This window comes from Manis pentadactyla, chromosome 2 (genome assembly GCF_030020395.1).
Source record: "Manis pentadactyla isolate mManPen7 chromosome 2, mManPen7.hap1, whole genome shotgun sequence".
Classification (NCBI taxonomy): Eukaryota; Metazoa; Chordata; class Mammalia; order Pholidota; family Manidae; genus Manis; species Manis pentadactyla.
Genome location: NC_080020.1, coordinates 31,756,208 through 31,781,889, shown reverse-complemented (window position 1 = coordinate 31,781,889; position 25,682 = coordinate 31,756,208). Strand labels below are relative to the sequence as shown.

Sequence of the window (25,682 nt, the reverse complement as noted above, 5' to 3'; positions counted from 1 at the left end):
GGCACCGTGTGTCCCATGAGTGACATGACTGATGTGGCATTCCACTCATATTCCCCTACAGGTGCCTGCAGGACGGGGGGCCAGAATACGGGCAACGGAGTGCGGAGAGAGGGACAGAATGGATGTGAACCCTGCGTCCAAGTTAAGGAGAGCATCGGTGCTGCCTGCCCTTCCACTAGGAGTGAGGGAGGGTAAGAAGGAAGCCGGGATATGCTGCCTCCTCAGTCATGACCTCAGTTCTCAAGTGTCTCCCACAGTGTGAGAGCAATCAAGGCTCAGAGCGTCGATGAATGCCGGTGAGATCGACAAAAACAACACGAACATGATTTTAAGGGTTTCCTGGTCTTGGAAAAGGAGTGGAACACTTTGTTCCTGTGGCCAAGCAGGTAGGGGGTGGTGCTTTCCTATGGAGAAGGAAATTGAAACATTAATTAGGACCATGGGGAAACAGTATCTAAAAAATAATTGGGGAAACTGATAAAGTCATTCACAGGAGATGATGGATGACTGGAAAACAGAACCAGCAAGGTGAAATTTTAATAAAAGTGCTGAATGTCTCAAAGCATGAAAAACTAGAATGATTTAATTTCAGAAAACAAACTTATTTTGAAATGACACACTTTACAGGTGACTTAAAGGGTAATCTTGACTGTGTCATTTTTACCTTATCCACTGACTTTATCACTAGTACAACCAGCACATTACTTGTAAATATCCATTTTCTCCTGCCAACAAAGTACCAGTATTATTGACAGAAGCAAAGTGCCCAGTTAAATAATCACCTTCCCAGACTCCCTTGAAACTAGGGGTGGACATATGATGCTATTTGTCTAATAAGATGTGGGTAGATGTCTACGTGACAGTGGCATCCACAAGCTTTTCCCATCCTAATAGGAAGGCACATATGTGGCTGGCTCCACTCTTCTTCCTAGCTGAGTATCAGTGTAATATCTGGAGCTGTGAGAGCCATCTTCCAACCAAAGGCCCAGAGGATTTCACGTGTGATGACACAGACACCACTAAGCCACCAGCAACTGTCTACCACTGGACTTCTTACGGGAGAAAACCAAGTCCCTAGTTATCATTTGTTTGAGCTACCTTAGAAGAATTCTGCTACTCACCCTGACTAAGGTTCAATGCCATTGTACCCAAGACCAAGGGGAGAGATGCAGCTGACCCTGTAAGAGGGTCATATTCTTCATTTAGAATTTTTTTCCTTAAGCTAAATGATCAAAACTTGGAAATCAGTTTTACTGTACCTTCATCTTATACTGAATTATCTTTTCACTGACTGCCTAGTGGGGTTGGGTCTCCCTACTCCTTTGCCTTTGCTCATGATGTTCTCAGCCAGAGAATACTTTCCTTTTCTTTCCAGGGTACCAAATCCTTTCAGGCCAAGCTCAAATGCCATTTCCATAAGGAAGCCTGTCCTGGTCCCCTCTCAGTTATCACTAATTGCTCCTTCTTTTGTGCTTCCATAATACATAACTGATGTCTTGGGTGAGTTCTCATTTCATTCTGGCTTGTGAGATGGGTCACTGAGTGTGCTGTGTGTTCACCATAATGTAAGCTACTTCATTTCAAGGACTATGTCATGGGAGTCTTCATGTTTTTCTAGACAAGGGACCAAACTTGTTTTTTTTTTAAATTCAATTTCATGTAAGAAGGAAAACTACAGAAAGAAAAAGACACTTCCAGAGGGGACAGATCTGAGTTGGTCAGTATTACTATACCCTGTAATAGCCTTACACTTTTTGTCCAGGAAAGCAAATGGCATGGCTAAGGCTACAGGGTCTCAGTGCAGAGTCTTCTAATAGCTCTTCTTTCTAACAGCTCTCTCCTGAAAACTCTCCAATTTACTGCAGTCAGTGTGATTTTCCAGAACCCAAGTGTGACAGGTTTCTTGCCTGGTTTACACCTTTGATAAGTTCCTGTTTCCCACAATACAAAGCCCAACTTTATAACATAACATGATGAAGCTCAACCCATCTCTTTATCTTTGCCTGTGACTTCATAATTTTCTAAAACGCTGATTTGTATTTGTTCCCCCTGCCCCCCCGTTTTCTGTCTCCCTTCAGTTTTAAGCAGATAGCCAGACCCTTTGCATTTCTTTGATGTCTGTTTCCATAAGCAAACACAGCACAGTTTTACCACTCTGAAAATTCCCTGGAGCTTGCTACCCTTTTGTAGTCAGTCTGTCCCTTACGCCTTTAATCCTGGCTCTCACTGTTCTCAGGCTCTGTAGACTTGCCTTTTCTAGAAAGTCACATAAATGGAATTATTCACAAGGGAGTTTTGGGTTTGGTTACTTTCACTTAGCAAAAAAGCATTTGAGTTGCATGATGGAAAGTTTTCAGTGGATCAAAAGCAGAGCTGCCTTCAACCAGGAGCTATTGGTGCCCTTTGGGACAGCGTGATCCTCACGGAGAGTGTGTGGGCTGTCCTCTGGGGCAGGGAAAAGAGAAAAGTAGCTTGAAAGGAAGCCAAGCAGAGGCTGATTTTGTCCCTGATTTGGAAAAATTGAGAGATTTAAGGTTTTTTGATGAGCAAATCATCCCCAGGGAGGCAGCAAACTCAGAGGGCACAGAGCCATGCCCTTTGGCACAGGGGCCCATAACCTCAGCACAGATTCCTGGGCTCTCTCCATGGTGTAAAAGTTGAGAAGCAACATACTTTTTAATGACCACACAGGGTGGGGAAAGTGAAGAGAAGTGATCTTAATGGACCAAGAATTAGCAGACTTGACCACATTTTCTTAACACTGTATATGCTTCCTCCATTCTTGAGCAACCCAGTCATGATGGAGATGGAATTTCCTACACTGCTATCAGGAGAGCTCAGAGTCACATTGAGGGAATAAATATCATATTAATAGTTGATCTCTATTAAATGCTTACTATTTGCCAGGCATTTTTCTAAACACTCCATATGGATTAACTCACTCTCACCACAACCCTAAAATGTACATGCTATTATTATTATCTCCCCATTTTCAGATGACAAATTAAAGCACATAAAGGTTTCAGAAAGAGCAACTGTAGGAATTAAGATCAAACTCAGGCGAATCTAGTTGCAGAGCACATGTTCTTGACTCCTGGCTGATTGACCGTGTTCCATCATGGAGTTTGGGAATTATAAGTCATATTTTAAGTCTCTTCCTCTAGGAAAAGACTTCCACAGGATACTGACGTTTGGTTGTGCATATCCTACTCACAGCAACTTCCCTGCTGAAGGACCATCTAAGTGGTCCTGTCTGAACTGCTACCTGTCCAACCTGACCAGCAGATTCTAGCCTGAGAATCGAAACAAAGCTGCACAGACGACAGTGTTAGGGAGTGCCACGTACTAGACAGTAACAAGTAGCCCTTCCTGAAAATCATGCTAAGTGCTTTAACAGATAAAGTCTCTCTTTCACCTTCATGACAAGGCTATGGTTGAGAAATAGGAGGCTTAGGCTGGTTAACTAGTAGCTTACCTACTGTTACAAAGCTAGCTAGTTATAGAGATGGGACATGAATTTGGACAGACTAGTCCCCTCGCTCACATGTGTAACATTCAAATATAGATTTGGTTCCTTTCTCTCCTTCCGTGGTTACGTCTGCTGAGGAACGGACACAAGGGAGCTTGTGCAGGGGGACAGACATAGCTAAAAGCACCAGAGGCCGCCATGTCTGGAATTTTCAATTATAGGATTGAGCAAGTTCCCATCTTTTCTCTTTTTTAAAAATATTTTCCTTGAGCCTGATTAACTTTGCTTTCTGTCACTTAAAATGGGAAGCACCTTGAATAATGCATTATTTGTCTTGTGGGGCGGAGAAGTCGGCCTCATGACTGTTGCTAACATTCCACGTCACCACAGTGAGGAGAACTGTGCTTGGGAGCGCACAGACAAGTCTGTTTTGAGAGACATCATTATTCCCACATGACTCCACTTCAGTGCCTGCTCAATATGAATGGAAATCCACAGGGCAACAGAAACCACTCAATTTTCACTACTAGACAAGAGTTGTGAAATCGACTATGCTCAAGTGTCCTTCCGGTCTGAATTGGCGTAAGACACCCAGGAGGGCATTTAGCATCTCTCTCTTTCTGTTTAACAATCCAGGGGCAAGCACACATTCTGAGCTTTTTACAGCACTTTCCTCTATTTCTATAAACAGTGTCAATGTCACACAGTCAGAAAAAAATGGTGTCTATGAGGTCTGAATTATTCAGTGCCAAAGAGTATGTTCTTAGATGTTGAACTGATTATCTTTTAAAGAAAAAAAAAAAAGCAAGTGTCAAACCCAAGTCTGCAGAGCTTTATGGCTCAATGTGGGTATTTGCTAAGTGTATTGTGTGCTGCTTTGTCAATCCAAGTGACAGTTAATCAATACTAATCTGATGTCAGTGATTCTTCCCTTTCCCTAAACAGGATTATGGTATACTATCTATGAATATATTTTATTCCAGGCTGTCAATCCATACACTTTAATGTAAATGCATTAGCATCTCTTTTTAAATGGAATGCACTGTGTATGCAAGGAAATAAAGATGAATTACTGAGTTGTCCTGAAAAATGCCTTTCTGATCCATTATGAAAATGTTTCAGCTTTCAAGGCAGAAATAAGCAGATCAGGCATTTCCCATTATTTTATATTGTGATCTGTACCCCAACCTCTGGGGGAACCTATTAACACTCAGAATATCTTAGGGATATATTGCCCTTCCTGGGCTGGAGCAGGTGAATTTTTCATTTGTTTTTTCCTCTGTTAGTTTGTTTATACCTTCATTTCTCCCTTTAGTCAATATTTAATTAGCGCCTGCTGTGGGTTAGGTAATGTCCTAGGAACCAGAGATACAATGGTGAAAAATAATAATAGTATCTATGGACTGCCACAATTTGCCCTCATATTTTCCAATTTGTCCACAGCCAACTTGGCCAAAACACACTGGTGTCAAGCCTTCCTCTCCTGGTCCACCTCAGTCTGTTCATGTACACCAGAACCGGGGTAAAGCAACAGTGACTTAATCTTTGAATATCACTTTACAGTTCATGGGGATTTTCATTTTAAATTCTAATAATCACCTATATAAAAGGAGTGGGGGTGATGAGCATAAGTGACATATTTAAGCTTGAACACCTACCAAGTCCAGGACTGCCCCCGTACTACCAATACCTGAAGGGCTATGAAAACATCTGCCTCACAGGTTGTTGTAAAGCCTTGTTTTTCAATGAAGGAACACAGGCAAAGCTCTCAGAACAGCAGCGGGCACACGGTAAGAGAGCAATAAATGTCAACTGCCATGATGATGTGCATAATGTTTTTGTTTAAAAACAGACCGTCAATGTGTACATCTGTGTGTTAGTCTGTCCACTGATCTCCCCCCCACCCCCGCCATCCATCCGTCCATCATTTGTTGTGTATCAGGCACTACAAAGGAGGCTGAAGAGTCAGTGTTGAACAAGCCCACACTCTCACCCCTCTTACAGTCTAGAGATTTTCAGTCTTTGGATTTGTATTTGGTATCAGATCTCACAGACTGAATGATGAAAAAGTAGCAGCATCATATCCTAGGTCTAGGATTGGCAAACTACAACCTGTGAGCCAATCTCTCCCACTATATGCTTTTGTAAATAAAGTTTTATTAGAACACAGCTGTACAAATTTAATTATATATTGCCTGTGACTATTTTTCCACCATAATGGCAGAGTTGAACAGCTGTGATGGAAGTCCTGTGATCACAAACCTAAAATATTTACTATCTGGCACACTGCAGAAGGAGACCCCTGGTTTGGATTATTATTATATCTTTGCATTCTCTCTCAGCTGTTCTATTTATCATCCCCTGAAATCTAAGAATTAGAAGGTGACTGCCTGCTTGTATGGACCAACGTGCTTGTTCATATCTGGTGATATGTCCCTAAATGCAGAAAAGTACTTTATGATTTTGATGTTACTGATTTTCCCAGTGGAATTCTTTCTTTTGCCCTCTAAGGGTGGCTGGATAACTTTGAGAAAATGTTTTTCCAAAGCATGAACTCCCTCTTCTGTGGTCCTACTGCACTCCTCCTATTTATTGCTTCCTTATTATGCCCCAAACGTTTTCAGCAATCCCTGGTTCCCCTATGATCTCATGCTTGGCCCATTTTTTCCCCATTATGTGACTCACTGGGCGGAGAACACCATTTTGTGTTTCTTTGCTAGAATTCTTCTATCAGTATTACTTTGACTTTTATTGCTCAAGTCTGTGCTGGCTGATATGTTATCAGGCATTTAGAATTTTTCTTTCTTGCATGTTATTTTACATGAGTATTTTAAATATTCATTTAACTGTTGGCTTCTAGGAAATATTCAAGTTTCTAACAAGAACAATGATTGACTCTAACATTCATCAATCATTGTAACAACCCACAGGTTAGACAATATTATGATCTTCATTTGCAGATGAGGAAGCTGAGGTTTTTAAGTAACACATTTTAAAAATGATAAAAAGTACTTAATTTATTGAGAACTTAGTATATCTGAGAAACTTACCTAATTATCACAGTGATGATCTAGGAAAGCAGTACTGACACCCTCCCCAACTCCCCTCCCTCTCCACCAGCGGCCATGAAAAGCTCAGTGACGTTGCTGACTTGCTTGATCTGCCTATGACCCCACCTCGAGTAAGCAGGACATCAGGACTTGATAATGAGATTCTACTGAGGTCCAGAAGGTGTGTCCTGAGGCCTCCCCATGAAGACCTGTCCTAGGAGCCATTCACAAGCACATCTGCCTCCTTGCTCTTCTTCCCCACCAGATCAAATGTGGTGGCCACATGCAGCTCCCTCACTGAGTGAGCAACTTCAAAACATCCTGGTGTCTCCTTTCTGTGGTTTGGTTATTAGAGTGGTAGAAGGAAAAGACATAGGTTGTCATGTCGATATTTGGCTTCAATACGAATTAGCTTTAAGCTCTCAAGGACACCTGATCCCAATTATTTCTTTACTATCTCTTATTTAAAAGTGAAAAATGAACGCTAGTCCAAACCCTGATCAATGATGGAAGACAAATACTGAAACTCCTGCACATTAAGAAATATATTCCCTAAGCGAGAAGTTACTAATGAGTTACTGAAGTTGGCCAGAGACATTCCTGAGATACCCCTTTACATTTTAAACTTCCAGGATACTTCTTATCCTACATTTTGATAAGTGAACCAAGCCACCTTTGGCTCTAGACATTTCATCTTTGTAGGTGATGGGATATAGTCTTTCTATATTGAAAATTTGGTTCTATAATTTTCCAAGTAATGATACTTTAATTTATAGTAGTGTGGATACTAGATCCTGGGTCTTTTAACACATTGTTTAGTATTTTTCCTATTACATGCTGTATTGTAGTGCAGTTGTTATTAATATGTTTGAATATTGGGGCTCTTATCTTGCATTGCTCACCAAAGTTATTGTGTGATTCTAAGCCTTTTTAATGTTCTGAGCTTATTTTCTGCATTTATAAAGTGGGATTAATTCATTGCTCAATCTGAGGCCCAGGTTTATCATGAAGACCAAGTGAAAGGTGAAAGATCTTTTCAATCTGCATAGCAAAATACAAATTCTAGTGTCAAATGGTACCAGGCCAGGGAATCTCCCTGGATCAAATAAAAACTCTCTTGTAATCTTTAAAAGCTGCTCTTTTTGTAAGGAGGTCTCTTTAAAGTCAGATTAATAAGCTAAATATGGTTAATTTAAGATAAAAGGCAAATCTTCCATCTAGGTCTATAAGCTCTCTTTACACGTGTTTCTAAAGTTCTCCCAAAATCCTAACCTAAGGTCCAGTTTTAAGGACAATGGACACTAACAAGTCAATAAGCCTAGTGTCATTTTTCTGAATCTTCTTACTCAGGCAATGCAAAAACTCCTTCCAGACTCTCATGACAGATGGAGCAGCTCACTAAATGGATGAAGCTGACATCTCCCTAATCCATTAGAGCAAAGGGCTCTCAGAGGCTCAGTGACCTCAGAGAAATCATCTTCCCATCACGCAATTGATCATAACTTGAGGAATCATTTCAGGAGTGGGCCAAATCAACCTTAAAGAAAGAAAAGGAAATACCACTGATTCTGGCACATCTCAGAATTTTAAAGAAACAGATCCCACAGTGAGGTCACACCTGTGTTACTATGGCAGTTTACAAGGCGTGCTTCCAGCACTTAACACACAACTTGGCACTTGCCACTTTAAATGCAGCCTATCCTATGTTCCAGTAAGAGTAGGCTTTCATAATGGTGGAAACACCCCTGGATCTTGGAAAGGGGTTGGGGGGAAGTATCAAAAACAAGTGACCTCCTTTTTTTCAGGGGGTGGGGAAGATGGCGGATATTCAGACTGAACGTGCTTACCAGAAGCAGCTGACCATCTTTCAAAATAAGAAGAGGGTTCTGCTTGGGGAAACTGGCAAAGAGAAGCTCCCCCAATACTACAAGACTGGTCTGGGTTTCAAGACACCCAAGGAGGCCACTGAGGGCACCTACATTGACAAGAAATGCCCCTGAATGGTAACGTCTCCATCTAAGGGCAGATCTCGTCTGGCACAGTGACCAGGATGAAAAGGCAGAGGCGCTGTCTTCCGCTGGGATGACCTCCATTACATCCCAAAGTGCAACCGCTTTGAGAAGCGCCTAAGATCATGTCTGTGCTCCATCCCCCTGCTTCAGGGACGTCCAGATTGGCAATGCTATCACGGTGGGAGAGTGGGAGAGTGCTGGCTCCTGAGCAAGACCCCGTGCTTCAACACGCTCAAGGTCACCCAGGCCGCTGGCACCAAGAAACAATTTCAGAAGTTCTGAGACTGGACACCTGCCCACTCCCCTGAACAAAATAAAGTTATTCCCCACAAAACAAAACAAAACAAAACAAAACAAAACAAAACAAGTGATGTAATAAATGTGAAAGGTACAAACTAAGTACATATTAGTGCCAAGTACATATTAGGTGCTTAACTAATGTCAGTGATGTCATACATGTCTTTTAAGGTCTATTTCAACTAGAGCATCATATAAGTAAGGAAATGGATATCTGTCCTATATCACAGGCATAATGTATGCTGTATCAAGAAGGACTGTAGCTTCCCATTAGGTAAGTCTTGCTCAGGCTGCTACACTCCTCACTTCACAGACAAGTTGGCCATCACACTGCTCAGAAAGGGAGGCAGAGATTCAGACCTCTGCTTGCGTCACTTCTGTTTTCCCCACTCTAATGAGCCATATTCTGCAGAGCTCTTGAGTTCCTTGCTTCTGCCACTGTTCTGGAGTCCAAGCCCTAAATTAGAGAGAAAGCGGGTCACCCCTTACCAGAGGCTAACATTCCTTGTGCACCTGCTGTGCGTATGGCCTGATGCCAGGCACTATGGAGGGGGAAAAAAGGAATCTACAATCTTGAGAAGGGAGGACTATAATGCCCTGAGGGGACAGAGAACACAGAACTGGGGATACACAAGTTTATTTGCAGTGGAACTTCACTCAGTGTCTCTACAGCTTCGTACTAGGGCTCCCCAAACTCTGTAGTATTGACATTTGGGGCTGGATAATTCTTGTCTGTGGCTGATGCTTTGCAAGACACTGAGCAACACTCCTGCCCTCCACCCATCAGAGGCCAGCAGCACCCCCACCGCCAACTTGTGATGATCAAAGATTTCTCTAGATGTTGCCAAGTATCCTCTGGGGGACAAAACCACCCATTTCAAGAAGCATTGCCTGGTCCTAGTGTGTTGAAACATCCTTCCGTATTAGCTCTAGGCTCACCCCATCCTTAGAATTTCATGACAGAGCTCCACATGAATGAAGCAGGGGACTTTTACCTGGCCCCTGGTGTTAAACACAAAATGATACAGACAGCTCGGAGTTTGAAATCATTTGAAATTATTCTTGTTATATTCTAGCTGAATCCCCAGTTTAACACAGTCAGCACATAACAAGTGCTAAGCACTCACATTAGGACAGGGTACCTCACCTGAGGACAATGCATACCAGGGATTCATGGATAGAATTCAGTGGGTCTGTGAATTTTGAAGGGACAAATCTTACATCATTATTTTCACTAATCTTTAACTGAAATCTAGCATTTCCTTTGATTAGAATGTAGAAAATAATCTATAGTAATTATCACTCTGGAACTCTCACCAATAGAAATTATAGATTCATTTCACAGTCAAGTTGTTGTATACATCTCAAAATATCATTTATACTCATCACTACTTTTAAATGATGGAATTATTAGCCCTACAATTAGATCTTTTCAGATGTTTGGAACAAAGAAAGACATATACTATCAAAAACATATACATACAGTTTTTTATATGCTGGTAACTGAGTGTCATTGGTTTTCTTTGGTATTCTTGGGCATTTTGTATAATAGGTTAAAAATGTAATTCTGAGAAGAGGGCCATACTCTTCAATAGCCTGACAAAGGGGTTCATGGCAGAAAAAAGAACCCCTGCCTTAGAGTGGCCTCCTAAGATAAATATAGGCAAGTGTCCAGAGGTCATGGTCAATCTCTTAGAACTTTCTGCACCCACCAGCGGGGTGCTTGGGGAAGGACCCTCCTCACAGCAGGGTCACCCCTGTTAGCAAGAAGGGTGAGGCACGGGTGACTTATCTCCCTTAGTCAGGGTATGATACCAGGGCAGAAATACATACTAGCTGTGAATGCTGGGCCAACTGTTTACCTCCACAGGCTTTAGGCTCTTAATATCTAAGGTGGAGATTTTGGAGATTTCTTCTCCCCTCTCCCTCCGCCCCCATCTTAAGTACCATTAAGAATTGTTTTGAGAATCAAACAAAATGATAGCAAAACAATGGGCAAGTATTTGACTCTAACTAAGTGCTCCTATGCAGAGGGTGATCACCCACTCAGTTCTTTAGATTCCCCTAGCCCTAGTGTGTCAGCTGCTTGTGATCTGTGGTGGCAGAAATGATTCCCCAAGCTTCTCATGTTGCTATAACTGCTTTGGCTGAAAATCATGGATGGAAAGGAAGGAAGGAAAAAGATGGAGAGAGAAAGAGGCAAGGAATCATTTAAAAACCAGTAAGTTCAACTCCTATCCTTTAATTCATTTTTTATGCCTCAACTGTTCGGGTAACAGGATTAAGTTTTTAAACTACAGTTCAGTTTCCAGTCTGGACCATAAGAGTAAGAGTGGCTTTCAAAGTTACCTCCTTCCAGAGGGAAGAGCTTCCCCTCATTCCCCTAACTGCACCCGTGGAGACCTTCAAGGGCTAACTCCAATCTCCAGTTTCCAGTGAAGTCCTCTTCTGAGAATCTGTGTGGCTCCAGTGTTATGGGCCACTTCTGGGTTCATGGCCTGGCATATGAATTTGTCTGGTACATTTCTCATATCTCATGCGTCAGCATAAGGTCTCAAAGGCAGGTAGAGACCACGCCTTAATAATCCAGGGCCCTGGCACCTTGCCTTGCTCCACCAGACAGCGCTGGTCAGAATTTGCTAAGGAGAGATATTTTCAGAGTCCTGGGAGGAAAAATTAAGCCAGAGGAACTTGTTCAGGCACTCATACAAGGATGCCTTCATTAAATCCAGCCGAGGCACTAAGGTCTGAGCACTCCCTAATAACCAGTCAGCTAGACAGAGAGGAAGTCGAGAGGGAAAGTCATTTTCCTTGGCAGCTGAGATGCATTTAATAGCCACAGAAGAAAAGCACATTTCCTTCCTCTATAGCTCACAGGCACTCTGCATATTGATTTCATATCAGCTCTCTCCTTTGTTCGGTTAAATGCAATCTTCTCACAAGCCTCTGATAGAATACAAGGACTTTAAATGTGCTTTGATCTGTGATCAGCTCCCATCCAGCAACTTAGTGGGAAGAACAGTGCACTGTTTGCCCAGCTCATTGGCCATGCCTGTGCTCTAGCTGGGATCATCCTAACCTTCCACAGATGCTCAGCATGTTTCTTTCAGGTTGAGAGTAAAAACTGACCAAAGAGAGCTGTCTGTGAGCACTCCAAGTCTTGTAGAGCAGGCCGCATACCTTTCTTTTTGGGATGTCTTTTTGAATTAAACTACCAAGCATAGAAGGATGCATTTGGGTCCATAATTAGTAGATGTATACAACCTATTCCCTGGATGATCTTCCCCAAAGCATCCTACAAATCACACATCAGATCTTGTCACTCCCCAGTTGGAAGCCCTTCAATGTCTCCTCATCATCCTTAAGTCTAAATATGTTAATATGACACACAGTATATATACTATAATACATACTGTAATAGTATGGTTTTATAGTAGATTCATACACATACATGTATATATACTATTTACCTACATATTTATATAACATATAATGTATAATGTGTAACATATACATGCATAACAAATACATATATCATACATACATATGAAACATAATACAGAAATGTGTCTATATTTGTAGCTACCTGTATGTGATATATGTGAAAAGCATAGGCTCTTTATACTAAAATACTGAATTGCACACTTTATGTGGGTGAATTGTATGCTATATGAATTGTATCTCAACAAAGTTGTTATAAAAACAAAATACACGCTCTAGTGTCTGATATTTGGGTTTGCATCTTAGTTCTGCCATTTGACTTGCTACATAACCTTGGGGGACTTAACCTCTTTGTCAGTTTGCTCATATGTAAAATGAGTTATGATAATAAAATTTATCTTAGAGGGCTGTTGTGAGAACTGAGCTAACACATGTAAAGAGATGTAACCAATTCCCAGTATAGAGTAAGCATTTAATAAGTGTTAACCATGATGATTATGGCCTGTCTCTTTTCATGTCTGGGCACTTTGCACCTTGGCCTCTACCCTCTGGGCTGTGCTGGACTTGCTGGGCTTTTCCTGAGAGGTCATGCTTCCCTAGACTTCATTTATGCCGCTCCCCCCTCGGCCCCTCAGGTTCCCTTTCTCTTGACTCACTCCTATTTAGCGTTCCAGTCTCAAACATCATTTTCTTCAGGAAGACTTCCCTTACAAGATTAGGTGAAAGTCTCCTAATTTTGTGTTCATAACATTTTGTAAGGCCCCTATGTTAGGACACATTCTTCTCATGTAAATGTTTAAAACATCTGTCTTTCTTGCTTGGCCATGGATTCCAAAAAGGATAGGGCTCCAGGTATCCCTGTGGTCAGCACAGCAGTTGGCCAGAGTAAGTGCTCAATTAATTTTTGCTGACTGACTTGAACTTCTTTTTAAGTGAGAACTGCGTACACTATGGCTTAAATAATGCCAAGAACCTTCCTGTGGATGACACTTCTATTTTGACCCATGAAAGTTTTTGCATCATAAATAGCTTCCAAGTGTCTAACTACACTTGACTTTGGCCTACAGAATCTGAAGCACATCAGTTATTTCCATGACCATTGCAGCCACATCCTGCCGAGCACACTGCCAAGAGGGGGAGACCTTGGGAGGCTCCAGCAGCACCTGAGATGTCTCCCAACTCAGGCTCTTGGGGAAGTAAGCAATTACTGTTTCCTCTATGCTGATAATGACAATCTCTTCCCAAAAGATAAATCCAAATGTGCTGATTTGCTGAAACAAACAACGGCTGCTCATCCCGCCTCCTCCGTCACACGCAGGCTTGCTCTGGTTCTGCTGATTCCTGCTGAGAGGCGGTGGCTCACTCCTCTGCAGCTGCCAATTCAACCTCACCCCTCCTCCTCCCCTGACACTTTCCCTCAGTACCTCCTCCTGGAAGCTTCCCCAGGCCCCTCTGCAGGCTTGGTCTCCCATCTCCATTTACTGTCCTCTCAGCACATACTGCAGCCAAGGGTTGTCTTACATTTTCTGCTTAACTTTTTACGAAACATTTCCAGTGCTATTTAATATTTCAGTGGGTTTGCACTTTGACACCTCTACTAGACTATAACATATTTGAGTTAAAGGTACTTCTATGCTGTGTCCTTACATCCTTGCATTGACCTTCCATTGGCAAGAGTTGCACAAATGGTCTTCCAAAGGAATTTGTGGAACAACCATAATAGGGATCAATAGATTGGACATTTTTCATGTGCTTAGCATGATGCCATGAACTTTACATATTTTATGTAGGTACTCTTATTAACCTCATCTTATATATGAGCAAACTGAGGCTTTCAGAGATTTAGAAACTTGCCCAGGGCTGTGCCAGTAAAGCCAGGGGTGGAATCTAGGCAGTCTGTCTCCAAACCCCATAGCCATAGAATCATTCTGCTGTCCTATACTACTTCCCCAAAGGCAAGCAACTTAGGCATTTGCTTCTATATTGTGCTCTGAGGGTTTTGGGTATTTTCTCTTTTGTCTCTATTTCTTTTGTTATTTTTAGTGTTCTTTTCTCCCACTCAAATAAGCAGAATTAAATTCAACTCCCTCAAATAAAGGAGAATGAAGTTAATTTCCTTCCCCCGTCTGTGCACTGAGAGTTTCTTATTCATATTGTCATCTCATTAAATTCCTAATTCCACTGTGGAATACCAACATTTCCCTTGGCCTCTGTTGTGAAGAGAGAAAAAAAATTCAACTCAGATCACTTTAAGTTGTGTTAAGAATATTGTGCCTCAGTGAATATAATTAATAAGAAAGGAAACAATTTAGCTCAGCTGTATGGAAAGCCTCTTGATACTGAAAATGGCCTGGCAGAAGTGTATCCCCTCATTTGGAAATACTCTGTTCTTGGTATTAACTGGCAAGAAGAAAACTATGACAATCAAAACAAACCAACATATGCCTGAAAGCACACGAGCTATAGCTTGATAGAGAAACGAAAGCTGCGTCGGTACCACAGATAAACACAAACAGCTCTCTCCCTTGAGAAGAGCTGGGCTTGGCTCTCTTGGAAGAAGCCAGGGAGTGAACTCCATCCACTCATTAATCAAACGTGAGGCCTGACAAATGTCCCCAACTGCCTTTCTTCCTCTTTCCACCCCACGTGTGCAATTGAGGGAGACAGTGGCTGTGCAAGTGGGGGGCGTCTGCTAAGGCTGAGCTGCTGGGATGGCTGGTGACACTTACATGAAGGACGAGTGCATCATGCTGGAATTCATTCCATCTCCCTCTTGCCAAAGGGAAGAGTGCATGGGGCCCAGCACAAGCCTTTTCCTCCTGCATCAGGAACTGACCTTTCAAGCTGGGGGAAGAAAGCTGAACCCTGAACCTTAGCAGCTCATGATGCCAACGTACAAGCACATGAAATGGGGCAGCACCTAAGCCTTTGGACTGGCTCTTCTGTATTTTCTGGAGAATCACAAGAGTTGTACTCCAGCAGGATTTCAGATGAAACTCCATTAGTATTTCTCTACTGTAGAATTGTGCTTTTTCTCATTAAGTGTCTCTGGTTTATTAAGGTTGAGGTTGTTCATCTGAGACTTTTATATTTGGCTTTCTTGCTACATCATTTATGGGAAACACATCTTGATGATCTAATACATTATTCCTGCATTCTTGTAAATCATAAACAACTTTGGAATGAGGTGCCAGAGGCCTCTACAACTGGCAATTCTTTTTAAATAGTTGAATCCCCAGCAGATTACCTCTGCTAACTGAAACAGAAAGCCAATGGAGGGCCCAGGCAGGTTCCAGCCTCCTCTGATTTGTTACTAAATGTTCCTATTAGATTGGTGGGCTCTCATCTCCTAAGGATCAATGCCTGAGTTATTCAACTTTCACTTCCACATAAGAGGCTCTGTGTTCTACTTTTTACTATAATTCTTCAGTCTCTCTCATGCTTCCTCCACTCACTGATGAGATACTTCAGAATGGAAGAGAAAGAAGAGAAAGAGATGGAGGCAAAGAAAAAGGCAATGGAGAGGGGCTGTTGATCTAGAACCTACATGCACTGCCTCACCGATCTGAGTGACACAGCCAACATCATGTGGCTGGTAAGTATGACACAACCCAGACTTGTCACTTCCAAGGCCCAAGTTCCTCCTCATGGTAAAAGGCAGGAAAAAAATAAGAGCAGAGGACAGGCCCTCAACTTCTGGGGATGCCTCTGAAAGGGCAGTCACAGCCTCAGTAAACTGCCCTGGAGCCTTGTTCAGAGAAAGCAATGGGCTAGGGGCTGCTGGGTGAGACTCTGATGAGCTCCTTTAAGCTCTTGCTCCAGGATGCCTGCCTAGGCCATCTCCTCTCTGGAGTCCATCTGTTCAATCTGTGTGGGGGACACTCTGACCCCTAAGCGGGGCATCTCTTGGGGACTTTCCTGCTGGCATTTTCTGTGGATACCTGGCCTCTCCCTTGGAGAGATGCTCAAGCAGCAAGGCCCAGTGCATCTAAAGCTGAATGATTCATCTCTGATCCCAAACCTACTGTTCTAAAAATTTCTATTAACGATGCCATAATTGTCTGACTGACAAGGAGAACACCAGAGACATCCCTGACTTCACTCTCTCTTGACCTCCACATCCACACTTTTTTTTTTGGTAATAGTTTTATTGAGACATAATTCACATACCAGACAAGTCACCCATGTAAAGTGTACAACTCACTGGTTTCTAGTATATTCGCAGAGTTGTGCAACCATACCACAATCAATTTTAGAACATTTTATCACCCCTAAAAGAAGCCTGTACCTTTTAGCAGTCACCCCACCATGTCCCCTACATCCCCACTCCTAGACAACCCTAATCTACTTTTTATCTTTATAGATTTGCCTATTATGGACATTTCATACAAATCACCAATATGTGGCCTTTTGTGTCTGCCTTTTTTCATTTCACGTAATGTTTTCAAGGTTCATCTATGTTGTAGCATTATGAGTACATCACTCCCCCTTTAAAAAATTGTGGTAAGATAATATATATATATAAAACATAACATTTTCCATTTTATCTATTTTCTCTTTTTTTTGAAAAAGAACAGAGGCCTTTTATTTGGGGTCTCAGAATTGCAATTTGGGGAGCATAGATACCAGAGAAACTGAAAGAAGGGTCCTGCTTGTAGGGTAAAAGTAAGGTTTTTTTTTCAATTCAAGTATAGTTGGTATACAGTCATATATTAATTTCAAGCATACAACATGCTGGTTCAACAGTTACCTATATTACTAAATCCTCACCACCACTAGTGCAGTTACTATCTGTCAACATAGGAAGATGTTATAAAATCATTGGCTCTATTCTCCATGCTGTACTACTATCCTTGTAACCAACCCACATCATGATTGAGAATTTTTGTGCCCCTTTTTCCCCCTCAACCTCCCCACCCTCATGGTAACCACTAGTCACTTCTCAGTGTACATGAGTCTACTCCTGTCTTGCTCATTCTGTTTTGCTTTGTTTTTAGATTCCACAAATAAGTGAAATCATATGATATTTGTCTTGCTCTGCCTGGCTTATTTCACTGAGCCTAATACCCTCTAGATCCATCCATGTTGTTGCAAATGGCAGGAATTCTTTTTTTTAATCACTGAATAGTATTCCACTATGTATATGTACCACATCTTCCTTACCCATTCATTTACGGATAGACACTTAGGTCACTTCTATATCTTGGCTATTATAAATAATGCAGCAATAAGAATGGGTGCATTTATCTTCTCAAATCAGGGATTTTGTTTTCTTTGGATAAATTCCTAGAAGTGGAATTATTGGGTCAAATGTTATTTCTATTTTTAGTTTTTTTGAGGCACCTCTGTACTGCTTCAGCAGTGGCTACACCAATTGACATTCTCTTCAACTGTGTAGGAGGGTTCCCATTTCTCCACATCCTCACCAACACTTATTATTTCTCGTATTTCAGATAGTGGCCATTCTGACTGGTGTGAGGTTAAATCTTCTGCATTTTTGATTTGCATTTCCCTGATGATTAGCGATGTGGAACATCTTTTCATGTGCCTATTGGCCATCTGTGTTTCTTCTTTGGAGAAATGTCTGTTCGGGTCCTCAGCTCATTTTTCAGTTGCAAGTTTCATTAGCTCTATTTCAAGATGATGGGAAACCCATTTGTTCTCTTTCCTCTTTCTATCCTAGTTTAAGCCTTTATGAATCTTCAACAACAAAAAAATAGTCTCTTAACTTGGGTACAAATTCTCCTTCCTTCCCTTTCTCTATACTATCAGATCAGTTATAAAACATTCCAGTGGCCAAAATCTTTCAATCTGTTTTTGCAACAAATATTACTGGGCACTTACCATGTGTTAGGCACTATTCTAGACTCTGAAAAAACAAAAGTTCCTGCTGTTATGATGCTGACATTCAAGGAGGATGGGATGAAAACATGCACATGTACACACACACCACGTCCTGCTGTGATAACCACTCTGATGAGGAATAAAGCAGAGTGAAGACGCAGACCAGGAATTGGCAAATTTGTTCCTGCAACATGCCAGTGATAAATATTTTAGGCTTTGTGGGCCATATGAAATCACTCAACTAGTCAACTGTTGTTGTAGTGTGAAAGCAACCACAGCTAATACTTAAACAAATGAGCATGGCTGTGTCACAGTAAAAATTATTAGCTGAACCAAACAGTGGTTTCAGTTTGCTTTAGCCCACAGGCCGCCTTTGCCAACTCCTGGCAGAGGCGGTAAGGGCTGGAGCATGCTATTTTCATAAGGTGGTCAAGGAAGATGTCTTTGATGAAGTGATGTTTAAGCCATAAAGGAAAAGATCCCTTAAGCATGGACTGGAAAAGAGGATTCTGTGAAGAGGGAGAAGTTAAGTACAAATGCTGAGGGGGAAAACATGCTTGGTGAGGAAGAAGGGGGTCAGAGCATCCAGAGTTGGGTGAGCAAGGGGCTGAGAACCTGGGAAATATATCCCATTACTATCCTTCCCAAGTCCTGGGCTTCAGGGTCTCATGTGGAGCTGTCACGATCTTCCATTCTCTCTCCTGGACACAGTGCCCCAATTTTCCTTTGGACAATTGTCCCTTCTGTCTCACTTTCAGTCACTTTTGACCTTAGCCCCAGCAGTGAGGCTAGGACCAGGTCTGGCTAACCAGCCTATTTTATCATTCTGGTCATGCTTAGTTCAGGGACCATAGTAAGTATATGGCCTAACTCAGTCTATTCAGAGTGAAAACGCAGAATTTTATTGGCTTTATACCAAGAAGGTAAGCACTCTCTCTGCTCACCACCAGAGACCAAGATAAAATGTAAGATTGGATAACAGCTGAGAGGTGGTAAGACTGCGACTGAATGCTGGTCACATTACTTGAGCCACTGAATCTAGTCTGGAGCTGGACTTTTCTACCTCCTGAGGAAATAAATCTTCCTACCTCTGGCTTTGAGCTGAATTTATATCATTTATAACCAAGTGAGTCCTGAATGATAAACATGTGCTATTCCATTCACCAAGCATGCCCTCTCCCTATATGCTTTGATATGTCTAATCATAGTCAAGATCTAGTTCAAATGCTCCTTCATTAAAGCAGCTTTCTAAACTCTAGAATACCACTCCATCATAGCTGGGTTCTATAATTCTAAAGTCATTTTATTTCTATCCTTCAAAGCAGCTTGTTTTCTGCTTGGACTCTCAAATATCTGCATACACACACACACACACACACACACACACACACACACATCAAATATCTCAAATATTTGTGTCTCATTCTCCTATAGAGAGCTCCCAGAGAAGGCAGGAACAGTGATGTTCATCTGTTTATCTCCATGACACCAGTAGTAGTGATTTGGATATATCATATATGTAAATGTATACATATGACACAGACACACACATATATTTAATGAATGAACCCTACCAAGAACACCCCTTTCTTCTCATTATAATTATCAGCTGCTAGGCTGCAGTAGAAAGTTTCATCAAAAACTAATTCAAAAAGCTAAATATATCATCTGTTGTAATCCTAAAAAAAAAAACACCAACCACATTTAAATTTCTATAAATCTTAGGCTAATTTAAATGCCTTGATTTAATTAAAAATGTTTTTCAGTTGATAATAATGTAACTCGAAAAATTAGCATCACGTAGTACCTAGAGGACATATTTAAAAACTAATCTAGAGTATAAATAGACCTAATTAACAATTAGAAAAACACTTTATAATTATGCTTTGTTTATAAGTGTTATAATATCCAATCCATTGCTCAATGAAACTGGTCATTAATGAAAGTCAAAATTATGCTTTCCCTGGTGTCTCCATGAAGATACCTCTTAGATGTACTGGCTTTTGCATAGCCCATTTTCGTGCTGCTTTTTAAAGACCATTCCTGTCCAATATTTAATAACTTTGTTTTATAATTAAAGCTAAACGATATCATGCCTTATCTTGCACACTAATTTCACAACTTTTTGGTAATTAAAACAGATGGGTCTGATTATAAACCTAAATTCTCCTATGTCAGGCCCAAAAATATACCTTTGCACTATGGAAAACCCAAGGATGGCAGAGACATGCCCACAGGAAGAAAGATGGCCTATCTGAATGAACGCAAAGCTGTGAAGACCAGGAGAACAGTGGCTCCCATAGGCAGAATTAGGGAAGTGGGTTCTTGAGAGGCACGGAGTTTGGTGGCGACCTAAGTTCAGCTGCAGGTAGTGAAGCAGGTGTGATGGAAAGACTTCTCTGCAGAGAAGTCCAGGCTGTTGGGAATTTGAAATTAGAATTGAGGAGACAGTTCAAGGAAAATGCAGATGTGGGGGTCATCTGAAAAGAAGCAAATGTTGACACGATCTGTCAGTGTGGGATTTCCCCTTAGAAATGTGAAAAGAGAAAAACAAGGGCTGAACCTTGATGGAGTCCCCATGTGACTCCAAGTGTGGATCCGTCATTTACTAGGTGAAAAAAGAGTCAGCAAAGAAACAGAGGAAAAGTCAGAGACCTGGGAGGGCTGAGGGAACAGCAAAGTATCTAGAAGCCTAAAAAGAGAGGAACAGCTGGAAAACAGCTGCCCAGGTCTTGTTCCCTCTACTTGTGCAGCCAGGGTGCTGTGGAGCTGGGGGAAGTTGAAGCTGACTGTGATAGACGTCATCGAGAGTGGTGAGAAAACCTGCCTGGATTCAAATCCTGACACCACTGGTTTCTCTCACTGGAATTTTGGGAAACTTTCAGACCACTCTGTGCCTTAGTCTGCTCCTCTGTAAATCCAGGTGATAAGCCAGCACCCTCCTCATAAGGTTGTTGTGAGGATCAAATCCATTTAGTCATGGTGAATGATTAGTTTGACATCTTGCACAGAGTAAGCCCTCAGCAGACGTTAGCTGTAATTATATTGTAGCCTTTCTTGAGCAAGTGGTAAAGCTGAGCCTAACCTCAGCCGAACACTTCCAGCAAAGCTGTGGCATTGAGTGATTGTCTTAGGTCAGTGATTCTCAAACTTCAGCCTGTATCAGAATGAGTTGGAGGGCTTCTTCAAACACAGCTTGCTGGGCTTGCTGGGCTTGATGAGCTGGACCCTGAGCTTCTGTTTCAGCAGGTCTGGGTGGAGTTTGAGAGTCTGCATGACTAACAAGTAGACCATAGCTTATGATTCCCATTCAAGGACCACACTTTGAGGACCATTTTCTTAGTGAGTGGATAGAGAAACCCTACCGTTATGAGAATTCAATCCAGACCCTCGATCCCTCCACTATGTAAATCCAAACTTGAGAACACAATTAGTAAGACCAGCCTCACGTGCACCTGGGTGACATGGGCAATGTAGTACTTCTTAGCCTGGAAAGGTGTTTTCTGTTCTGGCCCTAGGTTGTCTAATAAACCCGCCAGTCCAAACTTACTGACGCATGAATATTCCTACAGTGCTAAGTCAATTTCTCTCTTCTTTCATGAACACATAGGGGGTGTAAAAACTACTAAGACTTCATGGGTCCCTGAAGCCTAAGTGAATCAACAGAAACTATCATTAACACAAATATAGTGTGCACATAGTGAGTGCTTGCTATATGTCATGCCCTGTGCTATCCTCATACACTGTACCATCCAGTTCTCCCAATTTCTGTGATAGCCTGGCCTTATTACACTATGTCACAGAGTACAAGGGTGCCTAGGAAGGTGAAATGACACATCCAAGGACACTAGCTGACCAGTGGCAGAAACCAGGATTACAGGCAAGTGCTATAAAACCTATGCCCTCAGCCACTCATCTCCAGGGATCTTGCCTAGTCTTTTTCCCAGGAAGAATGTGCATATATGACAGATCAGCAATTACAGTCTGCCTACACTGATTCCCCCATGTTTTTTCCAGATAGTTGAACCACTCTTTATGAGGCATGGCTTCTAGTCCCTCTGTCATGCTATTTAGGTCCTTTGAGTGAGTTCAAGGTAGTTGCTGTCCTAAAAATGGAATAGGTGGGTGTGGTTATCCAGAGAAGAATTTAAGCGACTGAATTAAGCTACTATATTCAAGAGGCATTAATCTTCTTAGACTTATTCTGTATTACTTTCTGCTACTTATTCTTACTCAACTATCAACTAAAATAACTGATTTATTTATATATGTTTCTTACTACAGTCATTCGTTCTTGCTTCCATTCTTTATTGTTCTTCTCTGTTTCATATACATAAAAACTAAAGCTTAAAGAGAAAAATGGACTTGGATAGGGTCACTCAGATCCTAAAGTTTGAGCAAGGATTCAAATCCAAGGTGTCACATGCCACCATGAGATATGCATCCAGATTCAAACCTCCCAGGAGCTTGTGCAGCCTGACAACTCAAAAAGACAAACTTCTCATTAAGCTGAAAATGAAATTGCCTAAACTTTTCATTCCACACCATATGGCTGAATCCCAGCTGACAGGAAGCTCATTTCTGCAACACACTAGGCTCATTTCACTGAGTAGGTTGATGCGAGATTTGTAGAGTGGTCATTTCCTAGTCTTTTTAGCATTGGTAGCAGCTTTGGTATTTATTGTGATGCTTCCTATCTACAGTTTTTACATAAAAAAGCAAATGTTCCTAATGATGGAGAGAGACAGACTTTATCCTAAATTGCTCTCTCAGTGAAATATCATAAGCATAAGCAATAACAACAAAAATAGCCATCTGCCGTGATGTGACCAAAAGCTGCAATAACTTTCTGCCCCTTTATCTACATAATGATGGGATGGGGTGGGGTGGAGGAAAGACCTTAAATGATACCATCATAGAGTTTTGTACATGAAGAAAAGTGTTTGGACATCCAGAATTATCCTCATCTCTGCAAAGTCAGATTTTAAAGCAGTGAGGTGACTTACAAAGCACCAAAGAACTAATGGGAAGTGTCAAACCCCATTCATACAAAATGATCCTGGCAGGAGATACCATCACTTCTTCCCCTAGACAATTATTAGTGCTGGTATAGCGAAGGACTCTTAAACAAGAGGACAGGTTTTTGTGTTCCCAACCTACAACTAATGTGGGAAGTGCCATCTCTACAAATAATAGAGAAAAGCATTAGTTGTGAGAGTTGGTGTGTTAGAACTGACATCATGCTGCGCTGTTCAGTGCACTGAGGCTGGCGTCCCCAGGCCAGGGCTTGTGCTTCAGGCCTATGGCTGGTGCATCATCCTGGGTAACCTTCTTTACCTTTACAAGTCTTAGTTCACTCATTGGAAAATGGGACAAATTTAGGAGGCAGAAAAGTACAGCACATCAAAGTGAAGCACTCTGAATTAAAAATACCTGTCTGGAAATTCTGACTCTTACCCTTTACTATGACTCACCCTTTCCTATGGCTCAGTTCTGCCATCTATAAGGCAGGAATGATAAAAATGGGGCCTACCTCTCAAGGAGTTAGTGACATGTAAGTGTAACACATAAAGCATGGTCCCTGGATCACAGAAAGTGGTCAATAGACTTTATTATTTTTTCAAAGACTATCCACTTAAGGGGTTTTAAAGAATAAGTTCCAAGAGGTCTCCAAAGTGCACAGAAGAGGAAAAAATGAAACTATACAGCTTGGACTCCAATCTCTGACTTCTCTCCCTCAAAAGCCCCATGCATAATCCAGCATGATCTTAGTCTTACATATATTTTATTTATTGGGGCTTGGTATGAAATTTTATTTTTAAAAGTTTCTGTTGCTAAATTTTAAAAATTGTTTGAAAATTTCTGCTCTAAACAACTCTCATTTTACAGCTAGGAATAAGCAAGACTCTTTGAGAAGCAAAAGGAATTGTTCCAGATCATGCCACAGGTAAGAACCTGACCAGGGATTGGATGTCCCTGGCTCACAGCCTCTGCACCTGGCATCTTCATGTCTACTGAGCCCCCCTACCCCAGGGTGGCCACTTCCATCTCACTCTGCTGACCCTGGTGCTACTCAGGATGATGCTGAAGTTTGGAGACTGACTGAGGGGAACAGAATGCAGCCAGTAAGAGTGAGAAGGAAGTGGGGTGAATACAGGTATGAGAGTTAGAGGGTAGTCACGTGTGTGGGTGTGTGTGTGTGTGTGTGTGTGTGCGCACCTATGCTAGGCCCTCAATGTCTACTAAGTTTGAGAGGCTGGTAGAGTACCTAGAGAAGAGGAAGACCTAGAATTCAAAGAAGGTGCAGGGCTGGATCGGAATCTAGGAGTCACCTAGCAAGGAAATTAGATATGAATCTCCACCACATATACAGGTCTTGACTGCTTCTAGCAAGAGAGCCAGGCTGTGAGGACAGGATGAGTTCTATCATGCTTCTTGTCATGAGCACACATCCCCACCTGAAGCTCAGTGCTGGCAGACAGTCCACAAAGACTCATGGCTTGAGAATTCACCAGGCTCCAAGGTGGGGGTGGGGAATCATCTGCTTTGCTTTAAGAGAATCCAAGTAATTGGCCTAATTCATTCATTAGGCACCATTTCCTCTAAAATATACAAGTAGCATCAAACCAATTAAATGATAAAAGTTTCCTTACCTAAAACTCTTAATCTCTCAGCTCCTACTACCACTTCATTGTTATCTGCAGAGAAGAGCAATTTTCCAGAAACTGCTTTTACTTCAAACTTGTTGCCATAAGCTTCTACGGCTTTTGGACCTAGAAAGGAGAAAGAGAACACATTAGTCTCATTGCATTCAATTATAAAGAGCTTTTCATAGAACATGTACATCTGACAAGAGTGTATTGGACTTTAATATAAGTGGACTGGTTTTTCAGAAGCCAACTGTGAAAGTCAGTTTCACGACTTTAGCCATGTCTTGTCAATCACTTTTAATCATACACTCTCAGGCTATGCTATTAAAGACAATCATGTCTTTTCTTCAAACTAATGCCTGAGTCAGATTTCCCTCAGTTAACCACCAAATTACTGTCAAATACTTGTAGATTTTGGCTTCAATGTATCAAGGCATGGAAGGCTCACCACCTTTTGAAGCAATTGGCATATCCTTGGCCAGCTCTACTGTTGGGAAGGGTGTCTTTATATTCAGTTTAAATCTGCTTCACTCTGTATCCTTGACCAGTGCACTGCTGCATTTGACCTCAGACAAGCCTATTTCCTCAGTATATACCTTTGCTGACAGAAAAGGCTATAATACATTACATTTAATTGCCTATACATTTTTTAATCTTTTGTGCTAGAATTTCATTCAATAAAAAATACATTTTTTATTACATGACAATAGATGCTATCAGTTGGGACCACAGTTGCATATTCTGATAGAGACAGAAGTTTAAGCTCTAATAAAAGCTCAGAAAACTGCAGAGTTTGGGGTGCAATGCAAAAAATAAAAGAGATTAATGTGTTAGAATTCCTAAAAAAAAAAAAAGAAAGAAAGAAAGAGGAGACATTTCGGTCCATTTGAGCTGAGCTGGAGCTATTGGAATACCTGAA

General features: G+C 41.5%; 1 protein-coding gene and 1 pseudogene across 3 annotated transcripts in view; one reads left to right on the top strand and one right to left on the bottom strand.

Annotated features, from left to right (window-relative positions):
- SGCD (sarcoglycan delta) overlaps nt 1–25,682 on the bottom strand; it is a 546,854-nt gene that overhangs the window by 115,749 nt on the left and 405,423 nt on the right. For all 3 annotated transcript variants that reach the window (XM_036911258.2, XM_057491101.1, XM_036911188.2), the window contains one exon: nt 24,767–24,886. In XM_036911258.2, the coding sequence (XP_036767153.1) occupies nt 24,767–24,886 (120 nt within the window). The remainder of the gene's footprint in view (nt 1–24,766; nt 24,887–25,682) is intronic.
- LOC130680478 (40S ribosomal protein S11-like) lies at nt 6,603–8,849 on the top strand (annotated as a pseudogene).